Below are 17,613 nucleotides of genomic sequence, written 5' to 3'. Positions count from 1 at the left end.
TCCTCCCTTTCCTGAAATAACAAGTGAGGGAAATTTCTGTTGCAATAGGTCTGGGGCAGGACAGCAGACACCTGACTGAAGCACTACTTTGAAATACATTAACTGTGAGCAACCTAAAGAAAAGTGAGAACTTCCGTCCTGGAGTCTACGATGTCTCCTTTTTTCATACACATGAAAGGTGGCCATCAATGTACTCTGGAATGCTATCATGTGTCCAGGGAAAAAAAAAAGGCCAGACGAAATTCTGATATTCTAGTCTTCATAGACATGTGGAAGGTTAAAATTTTGCTCCAATCACAACAGCAGAACTCTCCAACTTAAGGAAAGGGGAACTTTCCTCCAGCTTAAGGAAAAAAATAATTTCAAGTCAATAGGAACATGTCATTGGGCTTTTCAAATTTTGTATTATTTTGTAATATATAATTATATCAAATGAAGTATTTTAAAACCAAAACTGATCTTGAAAGAAGAAATTAAAACATTTCGCTTGGAAATGTCAAAACGAGATGTTCCCACACTGTTGGAACATCCCTCTACCACTTACTCTTTTTTAAATGGCATTTTCAGTGAAGCCGACACAAGTTTGCAAAGTGTTTCGCTTCTGACAGGGTAGCATTTTCCAATGGAAAGCTGTTCTTCCTGTGGTTTTCCAACCAGTTCCACTAGGAACAGGTGTCACAAGATTACAACAACCGTCCCTTTGCCAAGCAGGTATATTAAAAGGAAGATCCTGGGTGCATGGCTGGGGAATAGAGGATGTGAGGGATCACAGGATTGCCCCGCTGCAGAGACGGGTGAGAAGCCAGTGCTGAAATCACCTCTAGTTACCAATAAATACATCTTGTCGCCTGTGCTGCTGCTACGCCTGTGGGCTGAACTGGCAGCAGCAACTGTGGGGGATTTCGGGGGGGGAAAAATCCTTAGTGTGTAGGCATGGCTACATATTCCAACATTCGATTTTCCTCTCCACCATCCGAGTTTAGAAGCGACGGAAAGAAGGATTACCCTGCTTTTGGAGTAAATCCCAGTTCGGGATGGGGATCTTTAACAAGCCATGAATATGGAGGTGGAACGAGCAGCAAGTAACACATGCCCTTAAATTCTCTTTGCAGGTGGATCTCAGCCTGGCCATGTCCACTGGATGTGACTTGTCTTTGCAGGAGAGATGTGTCCCTCCGAGCATGCAGAAGGGGAGCATAACCTAGTAAGTTCACATTAAAGGGAAAAGTACAAACTCCTTTCAAAGGAAAAGGATCAAATGGGAATTCTTAGTCCTCTGAGGAGGAAGAGCCCGTACTTTCAGCGGCATAAAGCCAAAGAGAAATCTGCTCTGATTTACTGCAGTGTTAAATAAAGCTCCTTTTACACACCAGCACTTCTGAATTACCAAACACGCTGCCTTATCCCAGAAACTTGAGTTGGGCACAAATGAGTTAGCCTTTCTTCTCTCCCACTTTCCTCACAGGAACACCACTTGCAAATATTTCCTTTCTTGTTAATTTAATGATTATCATCAGAAAGAGCTAGCGGTGGGGGAGAAGAAAAAAAAAAGAAAAAAAAAAGGAAAAGAACAAGACAAAAAGCAGTAATTACAATCCAGTGAGGTTGGCAGGGGCTGGATGCCAGGGAATGCAGCTTGCCCGTGGCCAGCTCTGTGCTCCTTGGCAAACAGCCCTTGGTTTTGGGTGCCTCAGGTCTGGGGGTGCAGTCAGAGAGGGCCTGGAGGGCAAAAGTGTCCTTGAGAAATGGGGCAATTCCCCAGTGTGGCCACCCAGATGCCAAATCCTTCCTCGGGAACACTGAGCAGAGCCCCCTCTGCTTCACGCCAGGAGGGGAGCAGACCAGGCAACAGGCAGCTCCGCAGGTGGGCCCGCTAATGTCTTCGGACACCAAGCCAAATGGCAGATATCGATCGCAGCATCGCACTAATACACGTGAGGAGACGAACACCCACCTGCGCCACCGCAGAGCTGGGTGCCGAGGGAGCAGGGCCAGCGGGACACACTGCTGCCAGCGCTGCCTTCCCGCAGCCCGGCTCCCCTCCTCGCCTCTGAGGGAGCCATTTCACCCCGGCTGACGAGGGCTTCCCGCGCGCTCTCGAGGAAGCCACGCGGGGCACGGCGCGCGCGAGGGCCGCGGGGATGGAGGAGGGTCCTCCCCACGCGCGGGGGCGGCGGGGCGGCCCACGCGGGGCGCGGCGCGGCCGCGGCGGCGCTGCCAGCGCGGACAAAAGGCGCCTCGGCACGTGACGGGCGCCGCGCTTCATAAATGGGACCGGCGCGGGGCGGCGCGTGGCGGCGCCGAGACGAGGCGAACCGGGACGAGCCGAACCGAACGGGGGCGAGCGGAGCCGGAGGCGGCCCGGGGCGGCCCATGCGGCCGCGGGCGCCCCGCAGCTCCGCTGCCGGCGCGGGAAGGAGGCGCCGCGCGGAGCAGGGGCGGCGGGAGCGGCGGGGGGAGGCAGCGCCCTCCTCCGCCTGCCCCTCGCGGGCGCCGCCTCCTCGGCGCTCCCCAGAGCCGGGCGGCCCGGGCGGGGCGGCGCTCGCGCTCCGAGCCGGGGCTCGGCGCGGCGGGAGCGGAGCGGGACGCGCGCGGGGCTGCCGTGCCCGGGGTAAGGAGGCAGCGCGGGGGCGGCCGCGGGGCTGCGGCGGGCGGCGGGGCGGCGCTCCGCGTCCCCCCGGCAAAGTTTGTTGGCGGTGACACCGGGCGGGACCCCGCGGGCACGGCCGGTTCGTGCCCCAGCGCGCGGGGCGGGCGGCGGCCCCGTCGCCTCCCCCCTCGCCGCGGCTCGAGCGGCCCGCGGGGCCGTCACGCGGAACCAGCCCCGTTTCCCCACGCGCTTTCTCTCTCTTCCCTTTCCCCCCACTCCGCCCCCAAACTCCGCTGTCGAGGCCAGTTCGCGCTGTCGCAGGCAGCGAAGTCCCCGCTCGGAGCTGCCGCCGTCTCCAGAGTATCCCGCTAGGGTCTGGGGTCGGTGCCTTCAGTTTGGTGCTAAATCCTGAAGTCTTGGGGAGGGGGGGGGAAAGGCAGGGGGAAAAAAAAGAAGAGTCTTTAAACTTCCCGTGGTGTTTTGTCGTGGGAAACCGGCGGATGCTGAGAAATAATTCTGAGCAACCAAACGGGCTTGTTTTAAATGGGCATCTTTTTGTTTCCAAGACATCCGCTCATCTCCACCGCGAGCACCCCTGGACGAGGTAGGTACCGAGGAGGCTTTGGTGGGAGAGAGCTCTTTGCCTTCAGGCTGATAGAAGTAAAATGGTGCCGGAAGATTAAGTCCATAGTTTTCCTCTTTTCTCCTTAAAATTATCATGAGTGTCGTTTTCTGCATGACAGTAAATGGACGTGCTAACAGTTTTCTTCTTTCAGAAGAGGTGTATATAACATAGAGGCAGATAGGAAAAATACTTCTTCTTGGCTATTTGCAAGTTTTTAAAATAATATAGTGTGTCTTTTTTAACCTGTTAGAGGTACAGTAATTTTTTTTTTAAATTATTTTCCTTAGATGTGTCCTCTTGTTCTCATTGTTATTGTTCACCTTTTCTGAAAGCAGTATAGCGTGCTCTGCTAGGGGTGGCTGTTCTGCTCACATGTATTGGCATCATGCAAAGGACCACAGGGATGATTAAGATAGTATTTAATGATAAAATGTGCCACATTGTTAAAATTTGTTGACAGAACTTAATTCTTTTTGGATTAACACCTACTACCAACCACTAACACAGGTTTTCCCTTTGAGAGAAAGAAAAAGAACCTCAGACTGTAAGGGGAATATTTATTGTGCAGAAAGAGTTTATTAAATTAACAGAAGAAAAAAAAAGCATATAACATATTTAAATAGTTTGAATGATGAATGTGTAATCCCTGATTTGCTCAAGGTTAAAATTAGTTTTGTAGCAGCCAGGAACATCTTTGCTTTATTATGCATTGGTCTTTGGAATAAGAGGCAGAGCCATTTGAATAAAAACATGTAAACCCAGAATTGCTAAAAGCAGTAATTGTTGGACGGAGCTAGCGGGCATCTCTTGCCCGGGGAGAGGAGCACAGAAAAAGTTGGCCAGGTAAAGAAATCAATCGTTTGCTATGAATTTGCCTCATCAACCATTCAATGACATCTGAAAGTGCAGGATTTAAATAAAATCACCTACAAAATTCACGGTGAAAGCAAATCCAGGCTCTTAGGTGCTGAGGATGAGATCTGTGGGCGCCTTTGACCCTGGCTATGGTTCTTTGGTGAATGATGTGAGCTCGGGTGTGTAGAGGAACCCGTTCTGGGCTTCCATGAGCCGCTGAAGGACTGGTAGGGCTTAGCCAATGCAAGTTTCTTTCTCTCTCCATGTTCACGGGTTTCTGATTGGGCAATAGAAGTTTAGGAAGGGCATAACTTTCTTTTGGATCATTTCTGACTTTGGTCCTTGTGTCTTTTTAATGCGACCTTCCCGAACGCCTTGCAAACTGTGGCTCCGCTGAGGTTTTCCGCGCTAGAAGTGTCGTTCTCTAGGGAAGCAGAGCTTGTGGCTCTCCTTCCTTTTGAGTGGAGGTAGATGAGGAGAGGAAGAGCCCAGTAAGAACCCAAATTGTTATATTCACTTAATATTGCCTGCTAACTTTATAAATATGCTGTAATTCCTGCTTCTACGGATCCGGTTCATGCACAGTCTTCCCTGCACCTCATTTCCCAACTTCCACATGTTCTAAGAGAAATTGCTTCTCAGATGGAAACTTGGTGCCCTCCCTCTAGTCAGTCAATCAGATCTTGGCATCTGCGGAATTCATTTCTGTCCGCAGTGATTTCCTTTCATTTCTTTGCATATGTCTATATTGGCTTTATCTGATTCTCCTCATGAAACAGTAAATTATTTTTAGATACGTTTGGCTGCAATTTTCCAAATAGTTTAGGCCATCTAAGATGATGAATGTTCTACAGAATCACTCATCGACCATATAAGTGAGAATTTGGAGATTTTTCTCTACTGGAGCAGCAAATTTACACAGTCTGCTGCTGATTTAAAATATGTACTGCAGGCGACCCTAACACTGGGATTTGGCCAAGTTCAAAGCAGCTGTGCAGATGGACACAGAAGACAGAAGGCAGAGGGAAATAGACCCTTTTAATCATAACAAGGCTGCTCTTGTTTTCCTGTCTATGTTGGAGATGCATGCCAGCCCCTTGTACTTAAAAGCAAGCTTGCAAATGTGCCAGAACAGGCAGCGACAGCATTTGTTATTAATGCAAAGCTAAAATGTGACAACCTGTCTTCTCAGTATTGCTCTTTACGTCTCCATCTCTAGAGTGACACGGAACGGGTGCAGAAGGTGCACGTCTAATTGCTAGTACTGGTGGGATCCGAATCCCCCCCCAGAACTGGAGCTCTTTCAAAGTCCGTGGCTTTGTTGATGGTCATTGAAACCAGCAGTGACCTGTCCTTTTGAAACGGTTGTAATGACTTATAAATCAATTTCTCATTAGAAAGAACTTTTTTTCCCCTTCCTGAAGGTGCCATTGTTACCCATGAAAAATGATTTGGTTGGCAACATAAGGCTGAACCACGTTTTAGTATGACGCCTGTGCCTCATGCAAGGGCATTATGAATATGCACACAGCAAGCCCAGCTCTGCCTCTCTTGAGTGGGAACATCTTTTTTTTTTTTTTTTTTTGAGCAAGCTACCCACATTCAGAGTACAGATAAAATCAATATTTTTCCTCTTGCATTAGTTAATAAAATGCCATTTGCTATACTGATGCCAGGCTGTTAATGAAGCTGGATGCTTTATACATTTCAGATTTTGTCTTATATCTGTAGGTTGAGGACACATGTCATTAAATTTTACCTAATCCTGTGGTTCCCCAACCCTGTATCTAAAATCCACCGTTTTATGGTAATTGCGAATTCTACCTGAGAAAAACATGTTTACTCACCAAAAAGTACTGAACAGAAGCAGTTGATTAGGGAATACTCTAAATTCTGTTTCAGCCCTAGCTGGAATAATTTTCATACTTGCATTTTAGGAAACCTTTCCAAGTTTGTTCTTGGTGCTTTTTAGGGCTAAGCCCCTTTGCTCTCCCCTTTTTGGTAAAAATGAGAAATGGGCTTGCTGCTCTAAAGAACAATTATGTTTAGGCAATCCTGGTTCTATTTAACATAAAGCAGGACTGGAGTTCAGAGTAGGAAAATTATGTAAAATAGGTTTGGAGTGTGTGTGTTTATATGCATGTGTATATATATGTATGCATGGGTATGTATATATAAAATTTTTTACAGGATCTCAGTGATAGATAGACTAATTTTAGACTCCTGCTTTTTCTCAGGAAGGCTGTGTATGGGGGAATTTAAAATGATATTCTCCAGTTATCTTGCCTATATTTTTTGTCCCTACACTTTTAGCTGGTCTGCTGATCATTTGGCAGCAGAACTGGAGTTTACGCGTGACAAACTACTGCAGGATTTGTGAGACTTTGCTTAGTTGTTCCTGTAGGCATGCGTGTGTGTTCGTGCCTCGCTGTAAGTTTATGCGCACACACACACATATACATATACATCTCTATATATGTATATATAAAATAAAAAGTCATAATTCATCCCTCAATATCTTTAATCTGTTTTTCCAAGTATAATATCATATTGGTGGGAGTCTTTCTACATTTTATTGTTCCATCTACCCTGCTGTCATGTTCTACTGTAATTCCTTCTCACATCTTCTCCTCTTTTCTCCCTCTCTCCTTTTTTAAAAAACGAGAAGCATCTGCATATTTCAAAGACATGCACCATTGCCAAGCAATCTGGTGTAGTGGCTTAATATGCTGGCAAATAATTTCACAAGTTGTTTGTGCGTGTGAAGGCAGTATATTTGAATATCATTATATTCTGAGAGTAGCTAGGAAGAGAGTTATCTGAGCTTATTTAAATTTTGTGAAAGGCCAGACAGCTCCAGAAATGAAAGAATGTTTTCCATTTTTTAATTGGAGTGCATATTTCCATCCTTCACTAGTGCTGATGCTGTGGGACATCATGTTCACCACAAGCCTTCCTATCCTGGCTTCTGAGGACTGGCAATATTTGGTGCTCTAACAACAATTTTCAGAGTAGGCTCCTGAGAAGCGGTAGAAGGAATATTGCTTTGCAATATGCTGCTCATCTTCTGCATTTTAACTTTCTGTCCTCATCCGTAAGCACTTCTTGCCTTTTTCCTTGCATGGGATATACCATTTATTGGGTTGTTCAGCAGCTCCATCAGAGCGCTCTGTCTTCCTTTCCACATCTGAGGTATGTACATTGTGCTTCATTTATCTTAACCAGTTTGGTTTTATTAATGTCTCCATCTGAATCTGCTCCTCTTTTCTTGTAGTGGTCCCCATTCAGTCCTGTGTGTAAATCCATGTCCTTTTGCATGTCCTTACTCAGGATGGCTTCTCCAAGCCCTTTGCATCTTCCTTCACCCCTTGAATACGGATCAGAAATGGGCTTTCAGAAGAGCAAGTTGTTGCAGTGGGGTCAACTCTTGCGCTGTGGCGAGGCCTGAAATCCTTAAGCTTGGGAATGGGGCTCTGAATGTCCCACAGAGAAGAAGGGGTAGGAAGTCTTCCCTTAGGTCTTCGGCTCCTGCTTTTCCCTGTTGCATTTTCATGTCCTATGTGGAAGTGTCCTGTTTACAGCATGGCCTGTAGTTACCTTTTGTCCCTCGTCCCAGTGCTGTTTCCGCTCATCACTGGGCCAGCATTACCTTTCCATTCAGCATCTCTCTCCAGCCTAGCAAAGTCCTTGATTAAAACTTCTTTCTGCCCAGTTTCCTTTGGTGGGGGTAGACGTGTACTCTCTGCAGTTTTATTAAGACTTCTCCCTGGAGCGTCATGTTTATCCTGTTGTTCTGTCTCTAATCTTTACTCTTTTAATAAAGCTCAGTAGTATTTTCTGCTGGGACGAATGCACATCTTTTTTTTTTGTTCTGCTCTAGACATTACATGGAAGCTGTTTTCTTGGAATAGGTATCACTTTCTTTTTGCTAATATGTGTGTTTATTCCCCAGTTCCCATGCTCTAGACATTACATTCTTCTGGGAACCGTTAGCATTTGTCATTCAGTGGAGTCTGAGGCTTTTCTGTCCTGCTTTGCTCTTTCAAATTGCGTTTGTCTCTTCAACTACATTTACTGTGTTAAGCTGCTGTCTCTTCTGGATGCATCCAGGAGATTCAGTGCTCAGACCCATGTCTTTTGCACCTTTCTGGGCTTCTCTGTTTCTGCATTTAAAATTTATGTCAATTCTACTCAGCAGCACTAAGTGTCTGCACCTTTTGGCATTAGAGAATGGCTGGAAAAGATGCAGAAAGCCAAGTATTTTTTGCTGGAACATTGAAACTCAAGATAAATTCTTAAGTTAAAATAGAAGATTGAGTTTAAATTTGATCATCTTAATGAGTTCTCTTCTCTTTTACCTAGATGTGAATACCATACAACTGTATCAAGCTGCTTTTCTTACTGTTCATTTCCTTTTACTAGGAAAGGGGTCCCTGTATTGTAGCTGTTTTTAAGCAAATTCCAGGTCACTCTTGTTCCACTGTTTCCTTTTCATCTAAGCCTTTCCCACTTCAGCAAGCCTCCCCATTGTATCCCAAAACTCTCTCTTTACAAGAAATTAAGATGCATAAGGTATTAGTGAAAGCTCTTAAAATCACCTGTTTGTACCCTCTTCTGGTTGTTTGAGGTTTGCCATTACTGTGGTCTGTCCTTTCCCCAAAAAGACCAACAGGCCAGGTGCTTTCTCATTGCCATAACCCTGTTGATCCCTTTTGCTTGTTTGTGATTTCAGTACTTTTTCTTGTCTAGAATTAGAGTAGCGGCTCGTATTTTAAAACCTGAAGTTTCAGAACTGGGAACGGAGTGAACTCAAGACCTCAGAGGTTTTTTTGCAGGCAAGCAGGAGTAGCTCTCCCTGCTCTTTGTCCTGCAGTTGAGCAACTCATGGATGTGGGAGACAAAAAAAATTCTCATCTTGGATTTGCTTAATTCAGGGAAATGGCTTCAGCCTAAGCTTCTCTCATCCCAGGTGCGCTCCCTGGCTGCCGCAATATGAATTAGTGCCTTTCTTTGTGAATATTTAATTGGGGAGACAACACGGAGCAACTCAAACAGTCGGAGGCAGCATAGAGGTTGCCAGCACGCTCACCTCAGAGCAAAGCTCAAGGCTTGCGTTGAGCAGAGCAGGGACTTCAGCCTCGTGCTTGAACCCCGCCGTGCTTGAACCCTCCTGTGCCCTGCTGTGAGTATTTGCTGCTGGAGATAAGGTGCAGCTGCCCGGTCTTCCTGCCTGCACGTCCTGCCTGCGTTAAATTAAGAGCACACATATCTAGCAAAAACCGGGATGGAGGAAGACAGCGAGGGAGGAAGACACTGTTTTTTTCACTTTGCGGTGGTTTGTCCCCAAATTAGAACAGTCCAGCCCCCAGCCTAGTAATGTGCAATTAGTATGCTAATTCAACATAATTAACCATTAACCATGTAACCGTGGTTCCGTATTAATTTTGCACTAATTAAGAGTCGACTTGCAATAGATATCAGCAGGTTTTGCAAGAATGAGTCTTGGTTCAATGCTGACATGCCCTGGTCTGTCCCTCAGCTGATCATGGTTGCTGCACCAAGGAGATACCCCACAGATACACTCTTATCCCAGTGTTGGTGCTCCCTCCTGTTTCCTGCTGAAGTGAGTAGAAGTTTTCATAAATTGGGAGTGACAGGATATTTGACATTTACAGCCTGGTGTTGGAGAGGCAATAGTAAAGTGATAAAGAAGACAGTGATAAATAAGATAAATAAGAAAACTTTGCTTTCATATCATCTTTTACTTCTTTTTTTCTCATTTCTTTTTAGTGAACCTTACGGTGCCATTTCTCATGCTCTGCATCTCCTTCTCTCGGGCTCAGAAGCCTTACCCTGCTCTCAAAGTACTATTGTTCATCACCATATGGGATAAGGCAATTATTAGGCATATAAATTTTCATTTTATAGGACAGTTCTCATTCCCTGAGGCCAACACTTACTGTGGTAGATCTCATTTCTTTCACCCTCTTTCAGTCGACTACACGTGAGTATAAATTACTGCCGTCCCCACTGTGGCAGCACCTAATGGACCCGGTTTGGCTGGAGTTGCAGTGCTGGGCACTGTACAGACTTACCAGAAGATGTAGTCCTTCTCTGAAGGACTTACAAGCCTTGTGACATGCCTATGTAAGGAGTTTTCATTTACATATTTTTGTGCATGCCTAACCGATGTTTCAATTATACCTACTTGTCCTTTTAGCCTGTTCTTAATTAGCTGTGGATATCATAGAAGGAATGTGTAAACACAGAGATCAAAATATTTTCTAAAATAGAAGCCAGGGAGGCTTGATTGTGGATTTCCCTTTCTTGTTTTGATTCCTTTTCTTTCTGCATCAACATTTCTGCAGTTATCAGTAGCATCATTGTATTGCTCATAATTACTTTCTGAGGAAGCACGTCAAATCTTCTGCTTGTATTCAGACTATTAAAATTGCTCTATCAATCATCCCGTTTTGAAAAACATAATAAATTCAGCCCTTTTTGGATAGCTATAAAAAGTTTCCAGCTCTTTCTCTTGCCCAGAATAGTATGAGAAGATAGGTAATAGCATCTTACCAAAGTCATGTTCTTGTTCTCTGAGTAAACTGGTCCTGGGGACCAACTAAAAGTCTGTGGGAGGTGTAATTCTCTGCGATGATGTCTGAGATGAATTACCAGCCTTCTGCATGTTATCTATATTGCATTTGACCTAAGAGGTCTCTGATAGCGTCCCAAGGCCTCTTAATAGGCTATGTAAAACCACATAGTGGAGGTCAGCAATGAGATTTACCTACTCTTCACTAATTCTTTTGGTTTGAGGGCTAAGACCTACCAAGATAGGAATGTCTTCAGCTCTAACCCAGTGCTTGCCCCTGTGTATGTTTGAACCCCGGTAAAGCAGGCTGGAGAAATAGACGGGACAAAGTTAAATCTTTGCGTCTGAAAGGCGTCTGACCAGTGTGTTTGTAAAAGCCACTCCATCTAGTGGCAGCCACTCTGCACAGCCAGTCTGGCAGTGCCAAGCAAAAGCCACAGGTTTCTGGGAGAAGTAGCGCAAGTAGCGTCCACCTTGGCTTTTGGTTTTTGCTTTGTTTTTGCTCCTGAAGATAAAAGATGCTTGAAGTTTGTATCTATTTTTCAATCCTTATCTATGATGGAAATTCACTGCAACTGATTGCTGCGTGCGGTCGTGTGACTGCACAGGAAGTTTTGAGCACCACACTGTCCTGCAGGGATCTTTGCTGCAGTGCAGAGCTGTCACCAGGAGCCTCCAAGGACGAGGGATTTGGGCTGAACCCCTTTGTCCTCAAGGGAGGTTGGAGAAGAAGCAGCTGCAAAGGCTCCCAGCGTATTCCCCTTCAGCCATCAGTGGCTTTCGGACAGTCATGATTTGGATTGCACCAGAGCAAGCCACAGAGGGTGGCCTGGGTGCATGCATGGAGTCCCCTTCCTGACCTTCCTGGTCAGCTGTGGAAAAAAAAACTTGCTGCAGTTCAGTGCAGCTCAGTGTTGGAGCTTGCACCGGGGCAAGCTGGTATCTAAATTAAAACAAAGTGAATTCCAGTAAAGTGCAATTCCAGAACATGTGAATAGCTGTTTTTACTGCAACTTTAATAAAAATCAACTGCTACTTGAATAGGTGCATGCACATATACTGCTAGAAATTTCCAATTATGATATTCCCAGCAGCAAACAAAAACAAAATTAATGTCAGCTGCATCCCCCAAAGCCTAAACTACACTGCTAATGAACTCCCAAGCACTCTCAAAGAAAACTCTTTGCAGAGACAATAAGGTGGAAATTACTGTAATAATCTCAATGTAAAAATACAGAGGGAAAAAAAAAATCATTGAAATTCAAAGTAAGCCCTGCCTCTACTGATCCCATTAACTGTGTTGTTAGCATAGCATCTGCGGGCACAGCGATACTGTCACATAACTCAGTGACACCTTTAAAAGCGCGCCCAGGAATTCGTGTTCTCTCATTTGTATTTCAAACAAAAGGTAGGGGTTGGGACACGGCTCACACCTTATTATGGAATGTGTCTACTTAACATGACTCCAGCAGGGACTATCCACCTCATAACAGTTTGTTTGTCTCTCCAGCAGAAGCACTCAGTTGCATACGATTTTTGAAGCTTTACTCAAACATAATCTTCTCAACATGGGGCTGTGGCTTTAATCATTGAAATGGTTGTCTTCCTTCTTCAGAAGTGAGCTGGCATCACAAAGAATACCACAGCCATCTTCACATATTTACAGACCTCCTTGATTATGTATATTCTTTTGAGTTTTCAAATGAATAACACATTCTTCACTCTTCTTTTTAAACTAGTGTTACTATGCCAAGATTGAAGTTGCCAGATTTCACCCCAAAGCAGACTTGTCACTTGTTAGCAGGGTCAGCTTTTGCAACACGTAGGATCTGCAAAATCTACTAGGAACAGCTGTAAAGCACCTTCTGGCAGAAGAGGGCCTTATGTTCAGTCTAGTGACGTTCATTTTCATGCGCAGCTCTGTGACATTTCCCTCACTCTCTGCTCCAACCCTCAAAATTAAATTCCTTAATATAGTTTAGGATTGTCTGTCTATTTTATAATTTTTTATTGCTCTGCTGAGCCAAGGGGCCTGCAAAAGTTGACGCAGCAAGTGCCCGTGTTGTGTATTAGACCATCCTGACAAGTGTTTATACTTCTTGTTTGTGTTACTGAAGTTGCACTGTTTCCTGGAGATCTGGGTTCATGCACTTCCTTTAAAAAGCACTGTCCAGGCCTGCTGAATCAGATGGAAAGCTTCATATTAGTGAACTGTGTAAAAAATCTAGAGCATCCAGATGCTGCCAAGTGTAAGTGCAGTAGAAACGTCTTGCTAGCCAAATGATCTCTGCTTTGTTTTGGAAATGCTAATGATTTTGTCTATTTTTAGTGTTTGTATTGTTGTAAAGAGAAAGCCTTTTCCTCTTTTTCTTGTTTTTAAAGGAAAAGCTGATCAATATCGCTTGTTGAGCAAGTATCCTCAAAGAGTTGAGGTGATCAGTACTCTGGATTTTAACTGCTAATATCTAGTGGCCTTTCAGCCATTTATTGTCAACTGTATGAATTGCACAGATTGAGTCATTATGAGACTGTACATGGGTATCACTAATTCCTTGGGTATTTCAAGACAATTTCCTCTGCTCTAAGTGCATGAAGAAGCTTTTAGTATTACTGTTGCTGATGTAATTGCCTACATGTCCCATAGCAGATGCAGCAGCATGTGGTAGCACACAAAAGCAGTAATTCTGTCTCTTCTTTAAATTAAGACCACTCTGTGCCACTCTGGCCATGGAAAGGTACCTTAAAGCAGATGTTCAATGCATATTAAGGGCATGATATATAATGAAAGTGGTACAAAGGATAGCAGTATGAGCAGAGCTGTAGAATCTCTTCCATGTCAATGCGTGTAAGATGCTGAGATGCTGATGAGCCTGTTTTAACAGGAGCAGCCACATCAGGACTTAAGTCTTGCACAAGTCATCACCTATGTGTGAAGGCTGGGCATGGTGGGGTTCAGAGAGCTATGACTACCTGGAGTCCATCTCTTCGGATCCCAATTTCTAAGAATGTCCTCAATGGGAAGAGTTACATTCCATGAGTCTTGCATAAGCAGAGGCTTCTCGTCCTTTTTGCCTGGATTTTGGATCAGCTCTAACATCACTGTGCCCTGTTTTTCTAGGCAACAGCTCTGATTGAGGCTTCTGATTTGAATAAAACAGGTCTCTCTTACACCCACAGATTTATCAGTGCTGCTCACTTTTTCTGGAATTGTGGATAGAGCTGGGTAAGAAAACACCTCCTTCCTGTAGTCCAGGCATTCCCGTTGCCTTGGTTTGGTTAGGAGCAAAAAGTAATGTGTGTAATTAATGTGTAATAAAGAGTATCGGAGCTCTGTATATTTATAGCTGAAACTACTTGCAAATCAATTTTCAATAGCAAATCTAGGATCTTACTGTAACAGGGCATTGTGAATGTACAGACGTACAGGGTGAGCTGTGAAGATCAGAGTGCTTGACTCCTTCCTTGTTTTGCCTGTTGTTAGGATTTCAGCACTTGTGATACTTCCTGAAAGAGAAGAAAAAAAGGGGATTGTTCAGTTTAAGGCTATTCCTGCAGGTGCACTTGGTGTTGTCTAAATGAAGCAAGCCCAAGGAATATTGGTCTACAAGGCATTTTACAATCAGAGCCTAAGTTCCGATCTAGGGAAAAATATCTTTCTGGTGAAGTGGTTCAAAGCATTTTGACGAGAAATGAAAATTACTTTCCTGCAGCATTCTCCACTTTCTGCACCTTCTGTTTGAGTCACTTTCTAGTAAAATTCCAGTTCTAGTGATTTCAGATGTTTACTTTCTAAGTGCTCGATTCATCCTCACTACTGCAGGTAGCCACAGCTAGACCTTCACTGAATACAGGAGAAAGGTCAATGTTGCTTGACGCAGTTCAACTAAGTTGTTGTGGAGTTTCTCCCTGTTTATCTTAATGAAGTTTGATCTTTTCCCCCTCTAGGATTTCCTCAGATGCGTTTTCCCCTCCCCAAGTCTCTCTGAAGCCAACATAAAACAAGACTGGGGTTATGAAGTCAGTCCTAGATGGCCTCGCGGACACCACTTTCCGAACGATTACAACAGATCTCCTTTACGCGGGCTCCAACGATATCCAGTACGAAGACATGAAGGGTGACCTGGCATCCAAGCTGGGGTACTACCCCCAGAAATTCCCTTTCTCTTCCTTCAGGGGTGATCCATTCCAAGAAAAAATGACTGCAGGAGATGATCCCCTGTTGAGCATAATTCCATCTGATCAGATCAATATCACAGAGTTTTACAACAAGTCCTTCTCCACCTTTAAGGATAACGATGAGAATATACAGTGTGGGGAGAACTTCATGGATATGGAGTGTTTTATGATCCTGAACCCCAGCCAGCAGCTGGCTATCGCAGTTCTGTCCCTCACGCTGGGCACCTTCACTGTCCTGGAGAACCTCCTCGTCCTGTGCGTCATCCTGCACTCCCGAAGCCTTCGGTGTCGACCCTCCTACCACTTCATTGGCAGTCTGGCCGTGGCTGACCTCCTGGGCAGTGTGATTTTTGTCTACAGTTTTGTTGATTTCCATGTTTTCCACCGGAAGGACAGCCCTAACGTCTTCTTGTTCAAACTGGGTGGAGTTACAGCCTCCTTCACCGCCTCTGTAGGTAGCCTTTTCCTCACGGCAATAGACCGGTACATATCTATACACAGGCCGCTGGCCTACAAAAGGATTGTTACCCGACCAAAGGCCGTCGTCGCGTTCTGCGTCATGTGGACCATTGCTATTGTAATAGCTGTGCTTCCGCTGCTCGGCTGGAACTGCAAAAAGCTCAATTCTGTTTGTTCGGACATATTCCCCCTCATCGACGAGACATACCTGATGTTCTGGATCGGGGTCACCAGCGTGCTCTTGCTGTTCATAGTGTATGCCTACATGTACATACTGTGGAAGGCTCACAGTCACGCTGTTCGAATGATTCAGCGTGGTACTCAGAAAAGCATAATCATTCAGACTACGGAGGATGGGAAAGTACAGATCACTAGGCCTGATCAAACTCGTATGGACATCAGATTAGCCAAAACCTTGGTCCTTATCCTAGTTGTACTAATCATATGCTGGGGCCCTCTCCTCGCCATAATGGTGTACGATGTCTTTGGGAAAATGAACAAGCTCATCAAGACTGTCTTTGCATTCTGTAGCATGCTCTGTTTGCTGAATTCGACAGTGAATCCCATCATCTACGCGCTGCGGAGCAAGGACTTGCGGCACGCGTTCCGCAGCATGTTCCCCAGCTGCGAAGGAACCGCGCAGCCGCTCGACAACAGCATGGAGTCCGACTGCCAGCACAAGCACGCCAACAACGCGGGCAACGTCCACAGGGCTGCCGAGAGCTGCATTAAGAGCACAGTTAAGATTGCCAAAGTCACCATGTCTGTCTCCACAGACACAACCGCTGAAGCATTGTAGGCCAGAGACTTCTCAGCATTGTGCAGAAAGGAAAAAAAGTTTGAAAAAAAAAATCAACAACAACAGAGAAAACCAAACCCGTGGCTTAATGTGTTTGTACCCTCCTGTAATACTTCTTCGGTTTGTCATTGTAAGCTAAACAATGATTGTGTTCAGAGCATTACCATCAGCCAGTTCTGCAAGTTTTACAATTAGGGATTCAAATGATATTCTCAAAAGGTTTTTTTTTTTCCCTCTTAAAAAGTATGTACCAAGTAATAATGCGTTTTCTGAAAGGGCACAGTAAAAATATCAAATTAGCAGACGTTCGTTTTGGGCGTGTAAAGACAAATTGTGAAACCTAATTGAAAACTAATGCATCCTAAAACAATGTCATCAAATAAGAAAAAGCCGTGTAATCATGGTGTTCATTTCAATGTGTAATGTATTTCATGTCTGTAAGTAATAGGAGTTTTGTTTTGTTTTTTTTTCCAAAAGCGGCAGTACTGAGTTTTAGAGATTTTGTAAAATGTGTTGTGTCCTGTGAACCGTATGCTGTTTTAATCTGTGTTATTGATATTTGTCTGATTAAACAAAGTGATAAGGTAGACTTATGTGGAAATAATGTGAAACATGTGGTATGTAAACCCCATTGAAAACACTTGCTGTGTTTGAACAATTCCTATGAGTTATTTTGAAAATTTTACACTTTTAGTGGTCTTCTGTGGACTTAGAGCAGAGGCTTTGTGTTCTTCTACTAAAATTATTTCCCCATTACCCTTTACTTTCACATGCGTACAAGAATAACAGCAACAAGGGAATAGAGAAGGAATATAAGAGAGGAATGCACTGGTCCAGACTTTTAAATACCACTGCGTTTATACAGAAGGACATTCACTGTTGTACAGACTCTTGCCCGTCTCTCGGGCCTTGTGTGAATATGAACACTGAAAAGAGAAGGTCCCGGATATTGGCTCCTTTAGTGGGCAGCTGTTTTTAGTGCCATGCTGGTGCTGGACCTCTGAAGACAGCATGTATAGGACACGATGTGTAATTCCATCACTGTGCCGTTGATGTATACTTGAACTGTGTTTCATTCCTGGTCTAAGCAGACTCAGAGCCTGAGATGCCACACTCCAGTCTTCACTAGGAGAGGAGGAAATATTGTCAGTCTTAGACATTTTCTTATTGTGTGAGCGTGTATATAAGTAAATATCTATGTGTGTGTATGTATGTATGTGCGTGTGTGCGTGTGTGTGTAAGTACACTAATAAGTGTGAGTCATGGTAGCATAACTAAGATAGGACACTATGACCAAATGTAAACTGTTTTTCTTGTTGCACGCTTTGCACACGAATTCTGTTTCTAAAATTAAGTTCTTCCAACTGGGTAGTGATGAAGGTACCATATTAAGAACATGCAGATCCATGCTGAGATGCAGGCATGTGTTAGGGAAAGTAGCCTTTTAGTTATACTTGGGAATGAGGTGAAGCAAGAGGCAGAGTATGGCATGAGCCAGCCCTGGCAACTGAAAG

The 17,613-nt window shown here is 44.6% G+C and overlaps 1 protein-coding gene across 2 annotated transcripts; it reads left to right on the top strand.

The window, feature by feature from the left end:
• Nucleotides 1–2,549: 2,549 nt before the first annotated feature.
• On the top strand, nucleotides 2,550–16,328 carry CNR1 (cannabinoid receptor 1). Of its 2 annotated transcripts, none has more exons than XM_088519761.1 (2): nucleotides 2,550–2,611; nucleotides 14,611–16,328. In XM_088519761.1, exon 2 carries the CDS (start codon nucleotides 14,678–14,680, stop codon nucleotides 16,097–16,099), a length of 1,422 nt encoding a protein of 473 aa, XP_088375887.1. In that variant the 5' UTR covers nucleotides 2,550–2,611; nucleotides 14,611–14,677; the 3' UTR covers nucleotides 16,100–16,328. The 2 variants fall into 2 exon arrangements, with proteins under 2 accessions (XP_088375887.1, XP_010212781.1); XM_010214479.2 differs by lacking the exon at nucleotides 2,550–2,611 and adding an exon at nucleotides 3,055–3,194.
• Nucleotides 16,329–17,613: the final 1,285 nt, after the last annotated feature.

Source organism: Tinamus guttatus, unplaced genomic scaffold (genome assembly GCF_059628265.1).
Source record: "Tinamus guttatus ecotype Peru unplaced genomic scaffold, ASM5962826v1 Tinamus_guttatus_pri_ptg000070l, whole genome shotgun sequence".
Classification (NCBI taxonomy): domain Eukaryota; kingdom Metazoa; phylum Chordata; class Aves; order Tinamiformes; family Tinamidae; genus Tinamus; species Tinamus guttatus.
This window is presented reverse-complemented; position numbering and strand designations above follow the sequence as displayed.